This window comes from Vitis riparia, chromosome 6 (assembly GCF_004353265.1).
Source record: "Vitis riparia cultivar Riparia Gloire de Montpellier isolate 1030 chromosome 6, EGFV_Vit.rip_1.0, whole genome shotgun sequence".
Classification (NCBI taxonomy): Eukaryota; Viridiplantae; Streptophyta; class Magnoliopsida; order Vitales; family Vitaceae; genus Vitis; species Vitis riparia.
The window spans coordinates 4,978,717-5,005,298 of NC_048436.1; the positions used below are offsets into that span (position 1 = coordinate 4,978,717).

General features: G+C 34.8%; 1 protein-coding gene across 2 annotated transcripts; it reads right to left on the reverse strand.

The window, feature by feature from the left end:
- Window positions 1–10,895: 10,895 nt before the first annotated feature.
- Window positions 10,896–24,906, reverse strand: LOC117916128 (signal peptide peptidase). Of its 2 annotated transcripts, none has more exons than XM_034831989.1 (12): window positions 24,772–24,906; window positions 24,033–24,134; window positions 21,581–21,696; window positions 21,329–21,480; window positions 21,126–21,211; window positions 16,492–16,619; window positions 15,981–16,031; window positions 13,294–13,380; window positions 13,083–13,152; window positions 12,427–12,563; window positions 12,153–12,230; window positions 10,896–11,313 (listed from the first exon to the last, which is right to left on the reverse strand). In XM_034831989.1, the coding sequence occupies exons 2-12, from the start codon at window positions 24,070–24,072 to the stop codon at window positions 11,233–11,235; spliced, it is 1,026 nt and encodes a 341-aa protein (XP_034687880.1). In that variant the 5' UTR covers window positions 24,073–24,134; window positions 24,772–24,906; the 3' UTR covers window positions 10,896–11,232. The 2 variants fall into 2 exon arrangements, with proteins under 2 accessions (XP_034687880.1, XP_034687881.1); XM_034831990.1 differs by having other exon boundaries at window positions 24,033–24,225.
- Window positions 24,907–26,582: the final 1,676 nt, after the last annotated feature.

A 26,582-nucleotide genomic window follows, 5' to 3' on the forward strand; every position in this document is an offset into this window, starting at 1 on the left:
ACGAGCACAAGAAGACTGATGAAGAATCCCATGATGGGACATAAACGAAGTAAATGGTGCTGAAAAATATTCTCTGGCATTGTCACTGCGTAACACACGAATAGAAATATTGAACTGGGTTTGGATTTCAGCATAAAATTTCTGGAAAATAGAGAATAACTCAGCTCGATTTTTCATTAAAAATAACCAAGTACATCGAGAATAGTCATCAATGAAAGTGACAAAATACTGAAATCCTAAAGTAGACGCAGTCCGACAAGGACCCCAAACATCAGTGTGGACAAGCTCAAAAGGAGACTTTGCCCGATTATTCAAACGCTTTGGGAACGAGACACGAGTATGTTTCCCAAGCTGACATGACTCACACGGAAGTGACGATAAAGTGGAAAAACGAGGGACCATCTTCTGGAACTTGGAGAGACTAGGGTGGCCCAGACGATTGTGAATGAGGAGAGGAGCATCAGTGGAAATGCAAACTGTAGGAGATGAATCCGAGGTGAGGTGATAGAGGCCTTGAGACTCATGTCCTATGCCAATCGTCTTCCCCGTACTCCGGTCCTGCAAGGTCACAAATTTATCAGAAAAGGTAATAGAGCAATTAAGAGTACGAGTGATTTTGCTGATGGAAATAAGATTAAAAGGACATTCAGGAGTATAAAGGACAGAAGTGAGAGGTAGAGAAGCTAGAGGAATGGCCAAACCAATACCTTTAGCCACAGTTTGAGAACCATTAGCTAAGGTAACAGTAGGTAAAGCAGAGGTAGTAGTAATAGAGGAGAAAAGATCCTTATTACCAGATAAGTGATCAGAAGCTCCAGAATCTAGAATCCAGGGTCCAAGAGAAGATGTGTGGGTAAAGCAGGCAGAGGCATTACCAGGCTGGGCAACAGAGGCAACAGAAGCCTGAGATGCGGAAGAGCTCGGAGGCTGAGGCAGCGGAGAATCAGAGGACTGGGCCACATGGGCAGTGCGAGGAGGTCGTCCATGTAACTGATAGCAACGATCGCGAGTGTGGCCAAGTTTATTGCAATAGGTGCAATGAGGACGTTGACCTCTACCTCGGGTACCACTGCGGCCTCCTCGAGAGCTAGTTTGAGAAACTAACACAGAAGAATCTGAAGTGCTATCAAATGGCAAAGTCTGAGTGGAGGAGATACGGAGGAGGCGAGCAAACACATCATCCAAGGACGGAACTGATGAACTACCAAGAATCTGATCGCGGACAGGTTCAAGATCCGGACGGAGGCCAATAAGAGTAAGAACCATGAAGAACTGGTCAAGCTGTGTTTGTTGAGCCCCAACATCAGGAGTAAGAGGCATCACAGTCAAGAACTCCTCCTTAAGAGAGGCAATCTGGCCAATATAAGTAGATAGATCCAAGTCCTGTTGGCTGAGATGGACAATAGCAGAAGCCACCTTATAATGACGTTGGATATCATTCGTATATAATCCTTTGGCCTGAGTCCAAAATTTAAAACAAGTTTTGTAGGCCCGAAGATGAAGAAGAATCTTGAGATCAACCGATTGCCATAATACACTACATAACTGTGCATCTATCTTCCTCCACTGTACGCGGTCAACCTCAGGGATATCTGCCTCCTGTGTAATCAAGTGATCCTCATATCCTTGACCCATAAACCAAAGTTCAACAGAGGCAGACCAGGAAAGATAATTGTCACTGCCAACCAATTTCTCCGAAGTAATCATAGGAGATCCAGATATAACAGCGGAAAAAATGGAATTTTTAGTAGTCATATCTACTTATCTGGAGAATGAAGTATGTTTGGATCGAAGAGAGCCCTAATACGGCTTCAGATTGCGGCGTGGCACCACCGAAAAAGGGAGACGGCCTCAGATCGCGGCGTGGTACCACCAGAAAGGTAGAAGAACACTTCCCAAGGCACGTGCAGGGATTAGAGTGGAGAAAAAGTAGTCGGAGCTTCGCCGGAAAGACTGTTTGGAGGACCGACGGAGACAAAAATCCCCAAAAGAGGTATGTGCAGGGCTCGGATGGGAGAACCAGGGAGGTAGGGAGGCTGGTCGGCGTCAGGCGAAGCTGGAGGAGGAGGCGCGTCGCCGGAAAAGGCCTCACGCGCAGGCGCGTGAGGTGCAGCCGCCGGCCGGAAAATTGCACGTGGACGGCGCGTGGAGGCTCTTTTGGTGCTGGTGCCTTCACAAAAGTTGGAGATCTCCTCCAGGCGCTCCTTCTGGTATGGTCGGTGTCAGAAAAATACGTCGCCGGAAAGTTCGCCGAAAAATTTCGCCGACGGTGAGTGGTTTCTGTCGACGATCCGAATGACCGGAAAGTATTGGGAGATGGGGAAGGTGACCGGAATGAAACACGGTCACCGGAAGGTTTCCCGGAGTTGATGACACGGGAAACAGGAAAGAATTAGGTTTTCTTCCTTGGCTCTGATACCATGTTGAGAGAGAGAAAGAAAAAAGACCTTGATTCTCATTAATGTAATAATCTACTTACAATTGAGAAATATATATATATACAAGGCTAAGAGTCCTACAAGGCTAAGAGTCCTAACTACCATACATGTGTCCTACCATATATGTGTCCTATATTAACAAGAAAATGTTATACACTATAAATACATTATATTCAACAAGAACAAACTTTTTAAAAAAAAAAACCAATGAAACTTTTGGATTTGTAATGGGCAAAAGTTATATCTTAGTCTGATATTCTATATAGATGTAAAACAAGTACAAATGATGAAATTAATGGAGGAAAAAGTGGAAAAAATGTTATAAGGAAAATGAACCACAATTAAAGCATCAATCAAGGATTTCTAATATTCTCCCTCGAGTTAAAGTGTGGAGGTTTCATACACCCAACTTGTGAATTAGGGAAGGAAAAGAATAGCTCCTAAAACTTTAGTAAAGACATCATCTAATTGTTTCTTGGTATGAACATATGCAATACAAACTAAACCAACTTGAATTCTTTCACAAACCACATGACAATCAACTTCAATGTTCTTGGTGTGTTCATGGAATACTAGATTTGCAGTAATGTGGAGAGTAGCTTTGTTATCACAAAACATGTTGGTAGGTTATGGATGGGTGATCTGTAGATCATGAAACAAGGAAAGAAGCCATTGAAATTCACAAGAAGTGATAACCACCACATGATATTCTACTTCAATGAAAGAGCAAGAAATCATGTGTTGTTTTTTGGATTTCTAGAGGTTAGGTTCCATAGTTGTCTTTTCGTAGGCCAAAACCAAAGAAGCCAAAATCCTCCAAAATATCAAAAGCATATTTCCTATGGAAAAGATAAATACCATACTTGGAGCTTTGCAACTTCAAGTTCAAGAAAATATTAAGTGGACCAAGATCTTTCAAGGTAAAGCAATCACTTCAGAGATGAAATGATAGAAAGATGATTCCTACAAACCAAGATATCATCCACATAAATAACAAGAATAATGAAGGAATTACTAGAAGTCTTTCTAAAGAGAGAGTAATTAAATTTAAATTGAAGATATACTATATCAAGTAAAACATGAAATAATTTGGAAAACCATTTTCAAGATGCTTGCTTAAGACCATAGAGAAACTTATAAAGTTTGCATACTTGAGTGTTCCCATTTCTAAGTCACCATGAAGAAAAACATTATTGATATCTAAGTGATGAAGATGCTAATTTCCAATGGAAGCAATAGCCAAGAGAGCTTTGACAGTGACTAACTTAGCAAATGGAGCAAAGACCTCAAGGAAATCAAGTCATTCTTGCTAGTTGTAACCTTTCGTAACATATTGAGCTTTATAGCACTAAATCAAACCATCAAACCATCAAACCTATACTTCTATCTTATAAACCCACTTGCAACTTATTACATTCTTTTCGATGGGAAGTTCAATCAAACTCCATGTCTTATTAACCTCAATAGCATAAATTTCAATAGTCATGGCATCACACCATTTTGGATCTTGGATGACATGTTTAAAGGATTTAGGTTCTAATAATGATGACATACTAAGGCACAATGGGGATAGGAGAAAGAGGAATATGATAAATAATGAGATAAAGAATGAGAAGATCATACCATTTTGAATCTTGGATAACATGTTTATAGGATTTGGCTCTAATAATAATAAAATGGACATACTAAAAGCATAATGAGCGGGAGTGATAAGAGGAATATGAGAAATAATAAGATAAAGGATAAGAAGTGCTTACTAGAAGAGTGCTAGTCGAGTAAGATAATTGGTTAGGAAGGGTAGCCAAACCATAATGGAAATTTTGTAGGTAAATGGGTTTTTGACATGGATGCTAAGAATGACGAAGCACAAGTGGCAATGGAGAAGTAGATAGTGATGACACATCTCATGAAGGGAAATCAATAACATCTATTGTAAAGGAAGAACCAAACATAAAGGAGTTGAAGGCATATGAGAGAATAAAAATATATTTTCATTAAAAATGACATCATGTGAAACAAAGATTGTGTTGTTTTTTATATCATAAAGTTTATAACCCTTTTTACCATATAGATATCTAATAAATACACAACATTTGGCATGTGGACCAAATTTAGTTTTCTTCAAAGCATGGGTAGAAGCATGACAAAGGCAACCAAAAATTCTAAAGTTTGAATACAAAGGTTTTGTAGAAAAAAAAAAAATCATAAGGAGTTTGGCTAGAGAAAACCAATGACAAGGTTTTATTAATCAGGTATGTAATAGCAAGAGTACAATTACCTTAATTGAATAAGGAGGTGTGCTTGAAATCACAAAGCATAGGCAATATTGAGAAAATATTGATGTTTACATTCAACCCCATTTTGTAAAGGAATGTGTTGGGAACTTGGATTTCTCCAATATTCCCTAACCCTAGATCATATAGGAACATGCTTTCACACTCTAAGCTTCTCTAGAAATCTATCTAAGCGGAAAACATGGCATTAAAACCCATTTAGAGATATCTCAAGAGAATAAAAATATATCTTTGATTTGGATGTTCCCAAATCAATTTTTGACCAACAACGATCTTGAAAAAACCATCGTAGAAGTCATCTACCCAATGTGGGTTTTTCTTTCTAGAAGAATGCCTAGGGTTTCTAACTCTCTCAAGGAAGACTTTCTTTCTGAAAGATGACTAACAAGAATTAGAGTCATAAACCCGAAGGAGGCATTTATAAGGTTTCTTATAGGCTTAAGTGACTTAAGCACAAAAATGGCTTAAATCACCTAATTCAGCTCACCTGAGTCATAATTAATTAATTAGTCTATATGAGTTCCAATTAATTAATTAGCTTGGTTTAGAAAAAAAAAATGTCACAATATCTAATGCAACCTTGTGTATTTATCAAAACACCCTTATACACATGTATGATCCAGAAACCCAAAATCCTCACGATAAACATGTCTCTTTATAATAGGAGCTCGAGCAGAGACTATTGGAACCCATAGGAAAATACCGGATCCCTTATAATCCAATTTTAAAGTTGATTCAACACTCCACTAAAGTAAATCAACTACATTTTAATATCCTATGTTATTATAATGAAGTGAATTCTCGGATCCTTGACTTACTATCCACTGCATGCAAACTCCTTATGAAGTAGTGTCCATAATATAATAAGGTAATACTATCACCTATCAAGATTACCTCTCAAATCCTTGAGTTCTAGATCCTACTTATTATATGATCAATTAACATATTCTACCTCCAAAGAGCATATGTCAAATTTCCTCTAAGAAAATGTTACGACCATAATCTTCTAAATCACATGGCATTTGAATCACCCAAGCAGACACACTGTTTCAAATCCTATGAGATATCATGGTGCTTTATTAAGAATATTTATGTTGAGATTGGCATAAACTCAATATTCTCTCAAGGTTGAGAATTCATGTAGTTTAGTAGTTTGGTGAATTATGATAATTGATAATTTTGCATCATGATTCACCATAAGTCCTATCCAATATATATATCCATAAACATTAGTGCACTAATCCTAGGAAACTCATCATAATGGCTAAGACAAGTTATTTTTCCAATAAGAAGGCAATGCACTATAGTCTCTATTGGATTGCCCAAATCCATAAATCGACTATAAACATATTATCATCTTACAAAGAATCCATTATTCGTATCTTTATGCAACTCCCAAGACACCCAAGTCATGTACAATATAAAAGATAAGGACGTGAACTCTCAGACAAGTAATTAATGCATATGATATGATAAAAAAGAAAACAAGAATCACAAATAAATGGATTTTTAAATGAATCTTAAATATATTATATCACGTCATGCTTTCCAATGCTCTATCCCAACAAAGTATAAACACAATTGGTTTGATGAAAAAATGTCATTCTATTGAAAAAATATTCATGACAAATTCTTCCCTATTACTAGATTGAATTTTCTTTACTTTTTACTCAAATTGATTGGCGATAAGGTTGATAAAAGATTATAAAAAGGAATAATGTCAACTTTATGGGCCATAAGATAAACCTAAGTCCTACAACTATAATCATCAATAATGGCTAGAAAATATTGTGCACAAAAAATAGACTCCATATGATGGTGACCCCAAATATTACAATGAATAATCTCAAAGATTGCATGAGTATAGATAGAACTATGAGAAAAAGGCAAGCATGATTGCTTAGCAAGTGGGAAAATATTGCAATAATCAATAGCTGAAACATTTATTCTAAAAACTAAATATGACAACAAATTCAGATTTTTTGAAGATAAATGTCCTAATTGTCTATGATAAACATCAACTCAAGAAATAGATAATGTAGAATTACATATTGTAGCATCACTAAGCACAAAATATAATCCATTACATTCTTCACCCTTGCCAATCATCTTCCTCGAGGTAAGGTCTTGGATTAAAAAAAAATGAAAAACAAGAAAACAATTTGAAGAACAAGTGAGTTTGCTAATTGAGATAAGATTAAAATGAAATGAAAGCACACAAAAGACATTATCAAAGGGTGAGATAATGAGACGATGAAATAGTACCAATAATGGTTATAGGTGCGAAACTACCATTAAAAAGCTTAATAGTAGTAGAAGAAGTAGATGTTATTGCAAAGAAAAAAGCAACAAAACTCATAATGTGATTTGTTGCACTACTATCTAATATTTAAGAGGTATTATGAAAAGAATAGTTCAAAAAAATACCTAAGAGGTGAGTAATGGAAACCCCGCTACATACTTAATTTACCATGACTTGAGGCTTGAGATGAGCAAAGAGTTGTTAGGCTTGTTTTATAGTGAAAGGAGAAACAATAGAATTGTTGTTTGTAGCTTGATCATAGGCAAGTAGTTGTTGTCTTACCTGGTTTGCAACAAGTTGAGAAATCTTGTTGTGAAGGTGATGCTCAGGAAGATATCTGTGAAGTTTGTAATACTTGTTAATTATGTGGTTAACCCAATCGTAGTAAGAATAAGTAGGTCGCTCTTTTGTGACTTGTTTCGTTCAAGTGAGTAGATTGCTCCTTTGAAATTAGGGTCCTTATTTTTTTGTTTCTTTGCCATATGATTTTGTTGTCATGCTGCTAATATAATGGTTTCAATGTTTAGTTGTCGTGTTGCTTTTAGAAACCCCATATTACTTTATCTCCTAACCTTGGATCTCGTAAGGTGCATGTATACTATTCTTAAGGCTCTTTAAATCAAAAGCATAGTAGAAACATAACATTCAAAAATCATAATAGAAGTAAATCTAGAGATTTTAAGTCACACCTATGATCTAGATGTTCCCAGATCAAATCCATTCCAATAAAGGTAGTTTGTAAACCTAACAATCTTCTACCTAATCTCTCTTTTAACAGGCCTTGGTAGGAGAAAATGGTGGTCTTCTCTCTTTTTAGAAATGTGGCTAAGGTTTTCTCTTTAGAGTTTGGATGACAATGGCAAAAGTTGAAGCCCTAAACCCCTAAGGAGGTATATATAGGCTTCCTTGTGAGCTTAAGTTACTTGATCCCAATTTAAGCTTGGGTCACCTAATCCAACCCATTTGGGTCCTAATTAATTAATTGACTCTATTGGGCTTCAATTAATTAATTAGTCAAATCTAAAAAGAGCATTCATAAAATCTAGTACAATCTTGTATTTTTATCAAAATGTCCTTATGCACACTTATGAATTACAAAGTCAAAAATCCCTCAACCAAATATGTCACCATGAATTGGAAACTCAAATGATGACCAATGGGACCCATAGAAATATATTAGCTAACTCAAAATCTAATTTTAAAGATGACTCAACACTCCATTATTATGTGAGTATGTGTTATCAACTTCTCAAGATTACATCTCAAATCCTTAAGTTACAAACTCTCTATTATGTGATCAACTAACATACTCTAGTTCATAAAGAGCATATGTCAAATTCCACTTAAGAATTACTATAACCATAATTTCTTGTTCACACTATCTTAAGGTCTACCAAGATGACACACTGTCTCAATCCCACGAGTCATCATGGTGCCGCTGTCAAGAATACTTTTTCCCACCAACCTACATCAATAGTGACTCAATTCATAAGAAATATATGACCAACAATCTTAGAGTCTTGCCCATAAGTCAAAGCCTCCTATTGAATTTAGCACATGCTCAATATCATTTCAAGATTAAGAGTTAATGCACTATAGTAATTTGGTGAATCATGAATATTCAATAGCTAATATCATAATTCATCATAAGTCATGTTTTAATGTGTAACTATATACACTAGTGCGCTCAACATGGGAAAACCATCTTGATGATTAAGACAAGTCATCCCTTCAATCATGAGGTAATGCACTATAACCTATATTAGATTACTCATATTCGTGAACCGGCTGTAAACTACTTATCATCATATAAGGAATCCATGACTTGAATTTTTTGTATAACTCCTAATGCACTTAAGTCATGTACAATGTAAGTAATAGAGATGTGAATGCTTAGAATACCTAATTAATGCAAGTAAGATAGTAAAGGGAATCGAAATCATAAATAAACAAATTTATTAATAAAATCAAAGTCTGTTAGATCATGTTATGCTTTTTAGGACTCTATTCTAACAATTGTAACAACATTCTTTGTTTTTCTTCTCGTAAAATAAAAGAATATGCTTGATTCACATTAGGAAGAGGCTGATAAGCACATATAATAGAATATGACCCATTCAAACTTATCAAGAATTGAATGAGATAGTGTTGGCATTAGTGATCTGCTAGTATTTTTTTTTTCTTTTCTTTTTTATTGTTGAGCTTATTCATGTGAGAAAAAATTGCAAATTTGTAAGTTCATCTCATAAAGCTTTTATATAGGTATGATAGGTAACAACAAATATTTGTTCTTATCTTAGATAGATAATATCTTTTTCAATTTGGAATAGGCGAGGAGCATTGAGTTGAGAAAAACGTTCCTTGACATTAGGCCAAATTTCACTTCTTGTATATACATAAATAACACTGTTGGCTAAATCTTGAGATAAAGAATTGAGACTCCAAGATTTTAGTATATTGTGATGATTCCAAAGGTCGTAGGTTAGATTCGCTAAAAATTGTTTTGTAATAAATCCATAAATGAAACCAATTTTATTCTTTGCACTCAATGCCGTAATCATATCCTTGCTCCAAGTTAAGTAGTTTTCACTAATCAAAAGTTGGGACACAAGTATAGATTCTGAGTTGTCAAAATGATGAAAATGAAATGGATTGTTTGCATCTATAGCCTCATTTGCTTTCTAATTACTAGAAGAACCCACTATTATAGTGAAAACAAACAAAGGGGAAAAAAAAGTGGAAAAAAACCTTGGAGGAACAATAGAAAGAAATGATTGATGAGTTTGCATGACCTACATGCAATGAGAACAATTTGAACCATGAAACTTTTAGATTTGTAATTGGTAAAAGTTGTATATATAAACCAAGTATAAATGGAGAAATGGATAGGGAGAAAAGGCGGAAAAAAAATGTTAGGAAAATGAGCCACAATTGAAGCACCAATCAAGGATTCCTAATAAATTATTCTCTATCAAAAGTTTATCAATCTATTTTATTTTAGATTAATATGATATTAAGGAATTTATCATGAATTTGAAGAATAAATTAAGGCTATATTGGTTTCTAAAAATTATCAAATAAAAACAATATTAAGAAAAATTATTTTTTTATTTGGTTTATCATAAAAACATGGAAAAAAAGTTAAATTTAATTAAAATTAGTTAAAACTTTATGAAATTTATATTATTTATTATATATATAAAAGAGAAAAAAAAATGTGAAATGAATTTGAAGAAACATATAAAAATAATTTATTAATTTTTTCATTTTCTTTTACTTTTTATTTTTTTATTTTTTAAATCCAAGAATAAAATAATTGTGTTTAAAAATGATTAATGGTTGATTTGGTGCCCTCAGAATTAGAGAGTTTAACGTTTTAATATTAATTAACATTATTAAAAAATTAATCATTTTTTATGTAAATAACCTGTGAAAATCAACTGATAAATTTCTAGTATTCAGAATTTTAGACCGTGGAAGAAAATAATTAAACTAAAAAAATGAGAATTAATTTGATCTCTACAATCAAATTTACCCAAAAGTTGAAAGTAAAAAATGGAAAAGGAATCCAAATAGGGAAATACTTCAGCACCACGAAACCCAACCAAAGCATCCAAGTTCCTCCTCCTACCTTGTTTTCCAAGGCAATCCATTAATCACCCACCTTTTCTCAAAGTGTAAAGGGAATCAAAGCCAAACACTAGCAACTTTTAAGTCCTATTTCCTTGCCCATTACCCAAGCAAACCATCAAAACTCAATACATAAATATCCTTCTTCACTTACAAATCTAACCTTTTGCTCCTCAACAAAATTGTCCACAAAACCTTGAACACCAAATTGCCATAATCACAGTAGGACTATTTGATTTGAATCTGGATATAATGACTTTGTAAATGAGAGCATTATAAAAGTCGTAAATGTAGTATTATACTGGAACTGAATTTAAGTGTCTTGAGTCTTCCAAACACATGACACATCAGGAAAAATTGGCAATGGCACTGTCAGATGCTAAAATAAGCAGTTCAGATGTATTGTCATTGGATGCTACTTTATATTATTAGCCGCATAAAATTCCAAAATCTGTTGCAATGGCATTCTGAGCAGTTGCATAAGTTAGCCCATGGTTTAGCTAAAAATGCTTTTGGATCCTCGATGGAAACAACACTATTTCTTTCCTCAGCTGGAAAGGGTTTCAACTTACTCCACCTTTTTGCTTGATTTTTCATCACCATCATCTTTTGATGAGCTAGCAGTCTTAGATTCATCAAACTCCAACAACTGCATATAACATCAATAAATTATTAGCATAAAAAGACTACCAATATCAAATACAGAAGTAGCAAGCAACAACCTTTATCGAGTTCTAATATCTACTACCAATATTCCAATCAATCAATTTCTAAACATAGTTGAAAAAAATTCCCACATGTGTTCTCTACAGGCCTATATTTCAAGTCAATGATTATACAAAAACCAACTAGCATTTGCATTGTTACATTTTACATCTTTCTTCTATAAATCTGCATCTAAAACATCTCAAGCTCAATAATCTACTACACATCTACACTAACATAGTTTCACGTGTCATTGACTGGAGAAAAAGGGCTCACCCTGTAGGACCATAGGTTCTTTTGGATAACTAGGGGGGGCATACAACTGCCTCATTCCTTGACCTCATGTCAAAAGCTCACAATGCAATTGATAATCATTCGTCAAGGAAGCTGGCTAACAAATTGTGATAGCAACAGAAATAGAAATGACAATAATCCTACTCTCAAGCCAAAGAAAATACCCAAGTCTTCCCAACCCAAAAAAATCCAACAAAATCCAAAGGGTGTTTGTTAGTTGTGCTGCAGCAACTCTTCAAACGAGTTACCATCTTGATTCAAGTATAAACCTTTTTAATAATTGAAGTTTCATCTTCAGATGCTTTTGATGAAGCATTGCTAATAAACCTAGTAAACTTGTATTTACAGACTATGAATGCTATTCTTACAACCCCAGTCTACAAGAAATCAACCAACCAAAGAAAGACAGAAATGTAGTTATTTATAAAATGGAATGCGAATAACATTATAAATAGGAGAAACAAAATAAGGTAAAGTTATCAAACAAACCGGTTTAACTTCGCCATTCCATATGCAATGAGCAGCCATAAATCCAATAACTGCTGGTACAATATAAAGAAGTGCAGGCTGAAAGTGAAGTTAGAATAACAGTTAGGACCAAGTAGTGAATAACACAAGAAGACTCACACATGGAAAGACTCTAACTTCCACTGGTCTTAAACAGTTAAAGCCAGCTTGATACTGAATGAAATTCAACAAAGGGAACCATATCTCCACACGTATCAGTCATATAGGATAGAGAAATGGATTTTGTAGTAGTCACCTGTGCAGCTTGAAACCAGTTCATGACAACAATTGTTACAACCAAACCGGTTGTATATCCCAAAAATGCACTCTTAAAGTACTGGTTCCCTTTCCCTCTGGACACATCAAATCGCAATGCCAATGCTACAAAAATGCCTAAAGAAAGAAAACAATTCAAGGTAAGCATCAAAGAAAAAACAAATTAATACGATCAATTGAAGTGCCTTTATTAACTACAAACACAACCCCAACACCCCCCACCCTGGCTCTTTTTGTTGTTGCGGGCTTACAAATTTGAATGGTTAAATTGGCTACCTGAGAATGGCATTTGGTAAACCTATTACCAAAATGATGTATTGTGAGCAACTGAGGTTGCGTCTCAAAGCACAAACCAAGCACTCTTGAGTACTGATTTCCCTTGGAAAAATGACAAAACATTGGTGGGATGGAGGGGTTGGAATATATAAATACACATCACTATTCCAGATTGTTTGAAATTTGTAGACTGCAGTAAGAAATGAGATTTATTTGGTTCAGAAGAACAAAATTTTTCTCCTGGAATCTCACAGTATGCAACTCCCAACTTCAAAAATGTCTTTTCTAATATATCTGCAAACAGCAAACAATGGACAACCCAATGAAGATATTTTTAAAATTGAATTTCAAACACCTTACCAGGGATTACAATGTCACCAAGTCCAAGCATGGAAAATGGCCGGGCAGAATCAGCTGTTGGGAACAAAAGCTGCAGAAAGAATTGAACGATTATTACATTTAGAATAATAAAGTAAATTAAACTTAATGATTAATTACAACAGAGCGAAATAAATTGAACCAAAAACCAGAATATCCAGGATTAATATCTCAGTTGACCTGGATAACTGACCTTAATAGGAGCATCGAAGGACTTTGCAACACTGACCATCACTGGAGTGAAGAAGACCCAGAAAATATCATAAACAAAAAGTCCTGCCTGCAATTCGCAAGTACCCATGTCAAAAATCACTTAGAAGTACAAACAAACTGAATGCAGGAACAGGCATAGATATGAGGGACAAAAATACTGGCATCAAACCTCATTAGAGTATTCAACTCATCTGCCACAAGTAAATTTTCTCTGAAATGCATGATCATATGAAGAGCATACAAATATTTCTTAAAACAGAAGGTGAATAAAAAAGAAGAATCAACATTATGTTACCTTGAATACGATACTAAACACATGATACAAGCAGCCAAAAAGGAAAGATACCAATAATAATACCAGAATGAGTGAAGAACTTATCACAAGGGCATCAGGAGAAACTCTTTTACTGGAAAATAGTAAGTAACAAGTGTTCAAAAAGACAAATGATTAATGAAAGCACTGTTTAATTCAGCTGTTTAAGTTCTTGTGTGAGAAAAGAAAAGCAGAAGTCAGAAGCGTGCTTAAAAGGCAGCCCCTGTCAAATGATATTTTACTGAAATTGGAGAGAAAATCCTATTAAACCTTAATTTGGAAAGGGATTACTTCACTGAGCATATGATGGTTTTTATGATAGTTGACATGACTGCAGTTCTAAATGTTGGCTGCTGTAGTGCACATCGGTAGGTTTGATACAATATCAAGCAAATATACCAGGAATATAAATATATTAGAAGAGGCTCCACAATTTAGTCTTCAGGCGCTTTTTATCGAGGAACATTCTCCCTCCTTGATGTCTTTTGCACCTGAAACTAAAGAAGCTAAACTATAACCTAGATATACTAGTTTTGACATTTAAAAAAAAAAGACTGTCAAGTTTCAAATCATTTTTTTTAGCAGGTAACATTTTTATTTTGTCATAGGCATTAGTGCTTGAAAATCAAAAGGTTACAAGGTGTCTTCCTTTTTTCTTTTCTTTTTTTCCTTTTTCACTTCATTGTGGGTACAAACTTGATTTCTTACCTCATATCTACATTTTTTTATTTTTCTTTTCTTCTTTGGGTGACCATGAGGAATCTAGCTATACTCCCTCAAGGATTTTATCACAGGACTAATTCCTGCAGAGATTACATAACTACCTACATGAAGCCCGATTGGGTGCTATGAAGTAAAGTCAGCCCTTGGTACATGGACAGTATGTAATAAATAAACCAAGGTCGGTCATCCCAATCTGTCAATAAAATCTAAAAAAAGGCAGCCTCACTTTCCCTCCAGACTCCTTCAGCCAAACAAATGAACACTCATAGAAAGTATTTTTCAGCTTCAACTCTAATGTTCCCATTTTTCAAAGATCTTCCAGCTCTGATCCTTCCACAGGCACGCCAAATAAACTTTGGCAGAAACATTCTCCACAGATTTTCTTCTCTTATAAACAAAACCACCTTGAGAACTGGATAAACCAGATCTTCATGGACTCAAGCAGAGTCCATACAGAACCCAGGATACCCAAAAGTTAGAAAATAACATAGGGTAATTTTGAGCCATCGCACCATGAATGAAGTAGGTGATTGATTGACTCTTATTTGCACAAGCACCATTAATTCACTAGAAACCTACTCCTTTGCACAAGTTAGTCAATTGTCATAAACATCCCCTAAACAACCTCCCCAACAAAAAACCAGCCTTGGATGGACATCCTTGTTTGATAGGTAAGGAGGTAATGTGTCAATTGTTTCAATATTTTATTAGGTCATTAGAAAGCTTTCTATGTGGAATACCTAATATACACATATATGTGTATGTGTGCACAGAAAGAGAGAGGAGAGAGAGAAAAAGAGAGAGAGAGAGAACAGGGGGAGAATTGTAGTAAGGTCCACAGTGTGCACATCCCATAGCATTTAAGTTGGTCAATAAGCTACACAGTGCAGGTAATAAGCTATTCAGTCCAGCTGCTATCATTATATTCCTATTGAGAGCAGTTAATTACAAGCGAAATTGTGCTGTATCAGTATATATGACAAACCATGTCAACATAAAAAAAATAATAATAATAATAATAATAATCCAGTAACCAGTAGTAAAGCATTAAAGAAGGCTTAGGTCATGAACCACTATCTGATGGTATCCACAGTCACTAAACATTGTTTTCTCACAACTGTTTTAAATGTTTCCCCTTGCATTGCTCAAGACAAAATTTGGTAAATAGTTGATGAGGTTCTCACACACAACCATCTAAACAATTTGAATAACTTAGTCTTGTTATAAAAATATCATACATCACTATTTCAGCAAGAAATATCATCAAAATATACCACAGCATAAATTGATCCAAAATCAGAAAATGGAAGGTGCTTTGCCCATAAAACCCTTAATTAAAGACAATGATAAGCAGGATCTTTCAGATATTGCAGGTTTCAATAGTTAAAGACTGATGGTTTCTACTTTGACTTTTTCTTTTTCTTTTTTTCCTTTTTTTATCATAAACAACCAATTCACAGACATAAAATAACTTCTTACAATGTTTCCTATAAAGTAAGCCCCCTTACCAAAAACGTAAAAAAGAATTATCAGTATACACCAAGAACAAACATTGTGGAATAAATGACATGATTAATCAAGAACAGATTCTGCAACTACTGATAAAGCCATCTCTAGTTTGAGGTTCTTACCAAAAGGATGGCACCGGTTTTAAAAGACCCAAGTGAGAGCATTTCAATACCCTGCAAATGGAAAAGAAAAGAAAATACAGATTAACAGTGCATTGCAGATGACTATAGCTCAAACAAACAAATGAGAATAACAGAAATTGTTATAGCATAAAAGGCATAAGAATGTCTTAGGAAAGGCCCCCTTTCTTATTTCTCCTCACCAGAAACACACAAGAAGTCGGAAGTTTGGGAAAATCAAGACCTCTCTATGGGGTTTTGATGTGAAAAAGACATAATTATCCAGTAGGTTATGAAAATGAAAAGACAAGAAGGGTAACGGAATAGAAAAAGCATAAGACAAAGGGAAAACTATTCCTAGTTGTTAGTCCTATACCCCAAAACCCTGTTGGATAGTGCTGGGGATTACCATATGGTAAAAATAAGTAACTCAAAACTAATATGAATAGGTTCATGCTAGCAAATGGAGACATCCAATGTAACAATGGTTCTGATGAAATACAGCTGCACAAACCTGAATGCAGAAAGCGAGGCCCAATATATTGTTGGCTAGCCAATGCTTCTGGGAAGCATACCATGCACAGAAAAAGGTCCCTGGTATTGCTGCAACGATCTGAGATCTTGTGAACTCAATCTCCAAAGCTGTGTAAGACAGATGTAAAGAAAAATATCATTCTGCATAATAGAGGAAAAATAAAACCACTAAGATGAAAATTGAGAGATGTGGAACAATAAAGGAATACATACGAGAAGCAGAACAACAATAAAATCATCAAACGAACAAATCTTTAAAATTAAGTCTCGACTACATAAGACTTAAAGACTGACTATAAAAATCCTTTTTTACCACTCAGAATGATCGAAGGCCATATCCTCTGCTAATTTGAGCACAAGAAGGGTCAAGTTATGATGACAGAAACAAATTTCACACCAAGGACACCCAAACAAAAGGCTAACTGTTCTACCAGTCTGCCATATGTGACGAAATAATGGAAACAAAGCTTGAGAAAAACTGGCATATCCGCAGAAGTGTTCATATGAGTTGTGATTAGAAAAAATAAAGATGCACCAATTTTTCTTTTATTTTTCCCTCTTTTCTGAAACTTTGACAAGATTACACTAAGATTTTCTCCCCCTCTTTTTAAAGCAATAAACCCCAGCAATATGGATAGAAAACCAGATGGAACTGCATAAATTCAAAATCCAACTAATAACCCAAGTTACCCAACAGTTCAGAAATTTTGTAGAAAGAATGTTTTAATAGGTAGGAAATGCAGATCATTGATTTATTAAACAAATTTCCATACTGATGTAATCTAAGTACCTTTTTCTTTCCTTATGTCCAAGATATTCCTTTTCCTAACCTAATAAAAAAAATAAAAAAATAAAACAGCTGGAAAATATTCCAAAGAAGAACAACCTTTTTCTCTTCCTCAATAGGCAAATATCACCACACCCCCACCCCAAAAAAAAAAAAAAAAAGTGACGCTGAAAGTGGACCAAATATTTGACACAAAGGGAAGTATATGGGAACACCCAACAAAATAAGGCTACAATAGGGGCAAAAAAGGCCAGAAATGGATCCCAACCATCAAAACATCCAGAAAAGATCCATCAAATACAGCTTCTACTCTCCTAAATAAGTCATGAAACACTAAAACAAAGACACTAAAAGCTATAGTTGTAATTGTATAAATAGAAAAATATACGAGGATGGGAGAGTAAATTACATGGGGACTAAAAAACTAGAGAGACAAGAAAAAGCTCCCAAAGAAACCACCCATGCATCCCAATCCAAAAGCAAAGGTGAAAGAATGGGCAACCAAACTCCCAAAGCCAAAAATCCCCAACAAGTTAACAAGAGAGATTAATTCCCCAATAACAAACCTATTGACTTGTTGATTTACTGACCAAACCTTCCAAGAGAATAACAACCTACAAAATTAAATATGCAACCTAGGGTGCATATTTAATTTTGTCATATGTTGCAAATTCAAACATGCAAACATTTTTTTAATAGGTAGATAATGAGTATTAATAAAAGAGAGGTATACACGATGTATACAAAGTAAACCAAAGGCCAAAAAAGAGGCGCAAAGACACAAAAACCAACAACCACTCCTTACGAAGAGCCTAACCAATCCACAAAGTCTAACAATATCAAAGAATCATCCCCAATATACAATTTAACCCAATCCCAAAATGATACAAGAAATAATTTTTAATTGTTAGGTTCGAACTTTCGCAACTATCAAAAGTTCTCTTATTCCTCTCCCTCCATAAGGTCTAAAATAAATACAACAGAACAACCTTCCAAGTCTTTTTTTCTCTTTTTAACCAAAGAGGACCCGTGATAGCTCAAAAGGACCTCTCTAACCAAAGAGGGTATCACCCGCTAGACACCAAAAAGCACAAAAAACAATTGTCACAATAAGCAAGCTTTCAAACAATGAAAGAGAATACGATCACTTGTTTCTTCTTTTCCGTTACACGAGTAACATCTATTAGGAATCCTCCAATCTCTCCTTTCGAGCTAATCTAGAGTCAAAATCTTAGCCCAAATTGTTTCCCAAGTAAAAAAACTAATTCTCGATGACACCCAAAAATTCCAAAACTATGCCAAGAGGGAACGACTCCGCTCTCCTATTTGCCAAAGAGTAGAGGGATTGAAATGAAAAAGTAGCATTCTTTAAAGGCAACCATACCATACCATCGTCAATCTTCACAGAAATGGTGTGTGCAAACTACCTCCCAAAAAAGGCTTCTACTTCCTCTAATTCCCAATCATGCAACTACCTTGTAAACCTAGGATTCCTAAACCCAAAGGTCACTCAACCAAGCATCTTTTGAGGTAGCTATAGAATAGAAATCCAAAAATGAATCCCTCAAGAGCACGTCCCCATACCACTTGTCCTTCTAAAACTTCACTTTATCCCCAAACCCCACCTAAAAACCTGTTTTATTCTTGAAAATATCCCATCTGCCTCTGATCGCCTTCCACACCCACACACCATGCCCTTCTCTTACTTCTTTAGTGCACCACCCCCCCTCAACTTGCCCATACTTCCTACAATAACCCATTTCCAAAGAGGATTCCTTTCACTTACAAACCTCTAGGACCATTTACCCCAAAAAAACCTCATTAAAGGGATAAATTTCTAATACCCAAACCCCGTTTTTGTTTCTCCGAGCAAACAATAGTCCAATTCACCAAAGAGACATTAAGTAATTCAACAAACTGGATAGAGTACTCTTCACTAGGGTAAGCTTTCCAACTTTTAAAAGATACTATCTCTTCCACAAAGCTAACCTTTTTCGGAATCATACTTTCATCCCTTCTCAAACTATAGAGGACTTATAAGGAGCTCCCAATAGAAGCCCTAAATAGGTGGTTGGGAGGACACCCACCTTGCAGCCTAAAACCCAATCAACATCCTTTAAATTTGAGATCTCCCCAATAAGGGTGAGCCCACTTTTCTCCAGGTTGATCTTAAGTCCTCACAAAGCTTCAAACCACATAAAAACCCAACTCAGATACTCAATGTTCTCCTTACTAGCATCACAAAAAATGAGAGTATTGTCCACAAATAACAAATGGGAAATCTCCATCCCCTTTCCATCTCTTCCCCTTACTAGAAAGCCATCAATAAACCCTCCCTCCTTTGCCCACAAAAGAATGCAAGAGAGAGTCTCCATTGCCAAGATGAACAAATAAGGGGACAAAGGATCTTCTTGTCTCAAACTCCTAGAGCTTTGGAAGAAACTTGAAGGAACTATTGACCAAGATAGAGAAACGCATTGTAAAGATGCACTGTCTAATCCACTTGGAGCCAAAACTCATTTTTTCCAACACGCAAACATTTATTATACTCATATATCATCACATATGATATAAAATTCTACTCAAAAGTAAATAAATATATATAAATATAAATAAATAAAGATTCCAAGTATTTGAAAAAAAAAAAGCATCCATCAAAATAACAATATATTCAATAATTTTAAGAATAAAATTTAAAAGAAAAAAGAAAAAAATAAACACAAAATGAGCACTAAAAAACTTAGAAATCAGAGGAAAATAAAAACACTTTTTGCATGCTGACATGATTTTGTCATTTTGCCCTGAGCATAAATAAAAATATATATAAAAACGCATGCCTCACCATGCAAGACACCACATCAAGGGAGTTGTTGCGCCCTGGGCCTACCTACCTTTAACAGCTAAGATTCTTGTCGAATCATCTCCACAACAAGGTGGGGGGTGCTTAATTCTCGTCATTTACAAACCTCTCAAATGGATAAACAAAGTGACTACTTGAGAGAACTTGAATGATGTCACCTTATGATCTCAAATGAGCCACCAATCCCCATCCAACACAAGTTAACCAAGGATCAAAGTTTATTTTCAGGGTGCCAACCAGCAGGGGAACCCACTCAACCCACATGACTCTCCAATGTGTGAGGCAGAATGATCTCTAATCCAGCAATACAAAGTGTACCATCGAAAGAGATGAGAGAAAATAAATATTCTCCCACAGTTGGAGTTCCTCTCAACTAAATAACGCACAAAGTGGTTAGGATAGCTCCCCCATGCCCACCACAAAAGAGAAATAAAATAAAACAATGCAATACAAAACCCTTCCACTGGGGCAGCTATGAAACCCCCAGTAAAATTTTAATAAAGCCACAAATAGGACCTGGTAGTGTTCGGTAAATCTTGTACCCTATTTCCAAAAACTTCTTTTCCCTTTTCTTTTATTTCTTTTACCTAGCTAGAAGACTAGAATCAAACAAGCTTTCTATAATTCCTGCTCTTTTACTTTTAGAAACAGTAATTAAGGTTTAAGAAGTGCAGGCAAACAAGAGGTACACAGGAAAACAACAGAAACAGGACTGAAAATGCAAGCAGAAGCCATTGACATATTAGCCACCATGCATTGGTGGATGCAAGGGGAAATGCTCAAGATATTAGAACATTCTGTACTCTTTTGGTTCAGCCTGAATAAAGGTTTTCTTGCTCAAATATGTTAAAAACCATAATAGAGCAACACTGACAAATTTAATAAAAAAAGAAATGGGGTTTTGAACCAATAGGAAAAGAATTCACAATAAGCACTTGGAAACTAAAGGAGAATAAGCACATCATACAGCGAAAATATGGAAAATGCCAGATGATAGAGTCATCATTCCAATGCTTTGGCAAATAACGTCTAATTGCAGGTAGCAATGTTGCCCTACAGAAAATAGAAGAAAGATAATGTGAGATAATGAACCAAACCACATGAAACTATTTCTAAATAATTATGTCAAATATTAAGCATAGTAGCATGATCCATACGGAAAGAACATACGAAAGAGCGATGATCCCAAGCACAAAGAAGTAGCATGTCAGTACAGCATTAACCAAGTCTTTTGATAGAAACTTGAAGAGAAGGAATAGTGATAACAGCATTGCACTCCCAACAAAAGGAAAGCGCATAGCATGTTCATTAGACATTGTCTCCTGCATGAATGAACATATCAAAATTCGGACAGGCTTTCCAGAATCATGAAAAATATGGCATAGAAATAAGAAAGGCAGGAACTTGGCTAATTGTTCTTACAGAAGGGGGAGTTGGCTTAACAGAGCGGTAGCAACCTACATACACTGTGAGACATGCTGTTAAAATGACATTTAAATTTGGATCTACCTTCATAACCAGTGGCGCCAATGTTAAACCTGCAGCCAGAAAAGTGTACACGCATCAAAAGTCATACTCAAAAATGGGAAACAAGAAATGCACTATCACATAAACAAATTCAAGATATGGATCATTGGGAACTATTACAACCATGTCAAATATTCAAATAATAGCTACATTATCTCCCAGTGATAGCTCCACACTGAACTTTAAACATTATCTCCATCATTGCTAACCTGAACATGCGGTCTCCTGGGTATCTTCTAATTGATGGTCAAATGGGTCCATTTTCTTTGTTAGATTTTATAGAATGGTTATGTTCCAAATCCTAAAGTAGGGTTGTAGCTAACATAGCTTGATTCTTTTCTGTCTCACTTGCACAGTTCCAGTGTACTGTGTTCGCCATTTTAGTTTGGAACTTTCCTTACATATGTATGTGTGTCTATATGCATACATGCATACATACATACATACATACATATATATTCTTATTTGCCAATCAAAAAAAAAAAAGAAAAATTAACAGCACAAAATTGTGAACATAGCAAGGGACCATTGCACTTAGCAAGGAAAATTTGACGATATTACAAAGTTGTTAGATGTTTTATTTCCTTCAAGATTAATAAATGATACCAATTATAGCAACTCCAACCTCCAAACAATGAGAAGCAGAAAAAGGTTTAGTGCAATGGGAGCTGGTATTGAAAATTCTAACCGATAGTACCATAAAAGGCCCAAAAGCATCGAGGTACTATATAGTTAAGGACATTCAAACATATGTAGCCAAGCAGTGGCAATCAAGTTAAACGCATTTGTTCATATGCAAGGCAGTACGTGGGTACATATTTGACCCAAGATGAGCTTTAAAATAATAAATAGTCAGGAAGGAAATAACTGGAATCAAAGGAAGAGAGAGGATGATTTCTCCTGTTTGGGAATGATTTAAGAGCAGAGGGAACTGGTTATTGACACTATTGCCCCTAATGTTATTAAACAAACAGAAGTAAATTATTTAAGTGAGAAAAAAAAAGGTTCTTTCACTTAAAAAGCTTTCTTTCCATCCAAATCCACTAACATTTGAGCAGATTTGAAAATGGCAGGATCATCATCCAAATCCTTCTCAGTAATTTATTTTTAATGGTTCCACTAGCACCCAACAGAAGGAAGGAATTTCATTTTAAGGCAAATAAAAAAGGGAAGGAAATTTTTAATGAGAAGGTAAGGAAATGATTTAGTGAAAATCCTTTCTTTTTGCTCCCAATTCTGGCCCTTCCAAAGAGATGCTTTTAACAAGGTGAGACAATAGTGCTTTAGTATATATATGTATATAAAAAAAAATGTATAGCTATGGTCAGCTCTCCTTCTAAACTGTGATATGCAGCTCTACACATCAGTCTGATTAGAGCTACTAGATTTACAAAGGAGGCACCCAACTCAGACAAGGCACACATGTTATGAAACCCACAAACAATTTCACTCCAGAACATGAAGTCAATCGAGCACTAAAACCTATCAAAGTCTTGTTTTTTTCTCTCTTGCAATTGGCATGTGAGAACATATTAATCAAATTTGCATCTCAAGCTATTTTTCAAATGATGTTCACACAAGGCCTACACACATGGGTTAGGCATGCCTAATAAAATTTGCATCAACTGTCAAAGAGGAGGAAAGCCATCATGAACATATAAAGGAGCCATTGGTGTAGGCAGAGTATACAACAAAACAGATCAACATCACACACATAGGGCAAATGGATGCATAAAAAGAAGTACAAAAGAAATGACTTAACCACATATAAGCAGAAGATGCCACAGAGGAAGAGAAGGAAGAAGAGATGCCAAAGAATTAGCCACCAATTTTAAGGGGGGAGGGGGGGTTGAAGCAGTAAAACTCTAGTGCAATTTTTCACAAATTTATCTCGAAATGAGCATCAGACTGAACTCATTTTTTAAGAAATACCAAAAACACCAATGTTTTTTGCAATATAAGAAGCCACACAATTGAAAGATTCACTCGATTACCATTAGAACACCTTTCTTTTATACACAACCATTAGAAATGAGGAAATTGGAAAGATCTGACTTCTCTTTAATGAGCATACAGCATGGCAGCATAACCCTCTGGACTCCTAAGTGGTATCTAGGATGATCCCCTCTTCGAAAAAGTCTGCTTTCTCATAATGGAAGTGAAGTGAGCAAAGGCAAATTCACTCCAACTTGGAGTTTCAAGATATAGTTTCACTTTCTTTTCCGTTACAACCATGTTACAAAATTCTTCAACTCATTCTAGTTAACATAAAATTAGATAAATACAATCACGCTATTATCTGCCACAATCTCATACCGACATGGTCAGATGGGGCATAGGAACAAACCTGCTAGACCAAGATTGGCAAGACGTTCACAGTTCTTCATTGTACCTATTCCAATTGCCTCTTTCTTAGCAAAAACTCAACCAATCACCGCCTACCTGATGGCTGAAATCAAAATTACAAAATCAAAACCCGCTTCAATGATGAAACATAAATCTTTTCCAATATGCTATCTTTCTTCCTAAACTCCCAATACCTGACATCCAACAAATCAAACCATCAATCAGAATTTCAAAAAAAAAAAAAAAATAGTAACAATACTCACAACAAGAAACCTTCAAGAAAAAATAAAACACCAATTCCTTACAATGGGATCCACACCTCCCTCTTTGGAGGCAAGAGGGCTAAAAGAAAATAAAAATTCGGAATCCTAGAAATTCCCACTTGCTCAATTCGGGCCCACTTTCCGTTTCTTGGAGAAATCAAGACATCGAATTTTTTTTCATATCTTCACCAGAAAACCCAACCCCCCAAGTCCGTAACCGATAAAAGGCGTGAAAATGGAATAGGCTAAACGCCAAATCCTATAAATTCATCGCTCCGGACACAAGAAATCATAAAATCCCCAGTCAAGCAACCCTAATACAAGTATTCCACTCAATTCCGGCCCAATCAAAAGCACATGACTCAAACGCTCCTCTCCGTTTCTCGGAAACCAAACGAGAGAGTGCCAGGGCATTTTCCGATCTCCGAATAAAAACGAAACACAAACTACTAAAAAGAGAAAGATTGGGAGAAGAACCTGAGGAGAGAGAGAGACAGACGATCTCACAGTTTCTCTCTCTACTGTATGTTGACCATACGGATCGGAGATGCCGTCGTGAAGAGAGAGAAATGAAAGAATTTTGTTCTCTTGCAGGGATAGGGTTTTACCGGGCAGTGTCCATGGGCCGGTGGCAGTTACTATTTAGAGCGGTGACAATCACTTGTGACGGTCCAATAGGAAATCGAGGGGCTGTTCTTCAATTGTGTTTCTGCAACGTGGTGCGAATTGATTGGACAAGGCTGTTGTGGTGTAGTGAAATTAAGGTGCACCACACCGGCCACGTAAGTGTGACCCGCATTGTCAAATATAAGGGAGCCACGTCTGATGCGTTTTAATAGCCAATCAGTTCTCGCCACGTCGGCATTGAAAAGTATCTCTCCTGCCATATCATCTGATTTATTTCCCATATTTGAGTTAATTTTCAGTTCTTCTCAACCTAAAAAGCCCTTTTTTTTCCGCAATGGAAAATTTGTAATTTCCCATAATTGAAACTTTTTTACAAGGAATGTTAGACAAAGATAAGGGTATGTTTAAGAACATTTTTCAATAATAGTTGTCAAAAAATAATATATGAGAATAGTCTCATGATATTTTCTAAAATAAAAATATATTTGAAAACTTTGAATTTTTCTTTTCCTGTATTTTGAAATATTTCTTACAAATAATTTTTATATATAATATTTTATTTTCAATTATTTAAAAAAATTAATTTAAAATAATATTTTAAGTTTTCAAATAGACTTTTATTCCATAAAAATCAAAGAACCATTTTCGAAAATAGTTACCAAACTGACCCATAATTTTTCTTATATTTTTGCACTCTTCCACTAGTAACCTAAATTCCATTATCTTATTTTGCAATAAGACATTTTATTGCAACACGGGGAAAGGAAAGTAAACAATTTGTTTAGAAATTAGATTTTTATAGAAAATTGTTTGAATAAAATCAAAATTTTAAAACATCACTTCTTATCATGGTAATGCCACCTAGACAAAATCTCTCTAACATGCTAATTTTCTACAAAAATGAGTCATAGGTTAAGGGTTAAAGACTAAAAACTCTAATAATAAAATTTGATTTTTAAAATTTTTATCAAATCAATTTATAAAAATATATTTTACTAAAAATTATTCTACAAGCACCATATTTTATATCTAACTATAAGTTTCACATCAAGATTTTGAAAATAATAGTTAAATTTAAAAATAAATTTATTTTTTATCGATACCCATATCCACGTATTTATCCATTTTGTTTCCTAAAATGACATTTTCACTTTAATGAATTTTATTTATACATTCATAAATAAATGAATATTTAATAGTGTTACTACTCAAAGTATTTTTAATGAAAATGTTTTATCTAAAAATATTTTTAGGAAAATCATCTATCAAGTGTTTTTTTTTTAACACTATAAATGTTTTTTTTCAAAATTTTAAAAGTATTTTATAAATTTTGTTAAACATTATGTCTTTATTCTCAACACTTTTTAAGTTAAAAGCATTTTTTAAAAACACTGCTAAATGGAATCTAACACCTCTTGAAACCAGTAATATCAATGGTATTGCAAAAAAATATATATATAAAAAATGAAAAAAGTATTCTAAAAAATTGTGTTTTTATTATGATGAATTTATTTAATAAAAATTTAATTTAGATAATATTTTTCCTTTTACTCTAAATAAATGAAAAAATTAACTTATATTCACAAAAAAAAAAATCGAAAATGTATGGTAAAAAAATGAAAACAAAGAGACTTAAAATTTAATTTTTATTATTTATTTTT

What these genes read in the sequence shown, in the direction of transcription:
- LOC117916128 (XM_034831989.1), bottom strand. Translation starts at nt 24,072, where the DNA reads ATGAAGAACTGTGAACGTCTTGCCAATCTTGGTCTAGCAG. An exon ending in CTTGGGATCATCGCTCTTTC is followed by an intron (nt 21,212 to 21,328) that starts GTATGTTCTTTC and finishes TATTTTCTGTAG; the next exon opens with GGCAACATTGCTACCTGCAA. An exon ending in GCATTTTCCATATTTTCGCT is followed by an intron (nt 16,620 to 21,125) that starts GTATGATGTGCT and finishes TGTCTTACACAG; the next exon opens with CTTTGGAGATTGAGTTCACA.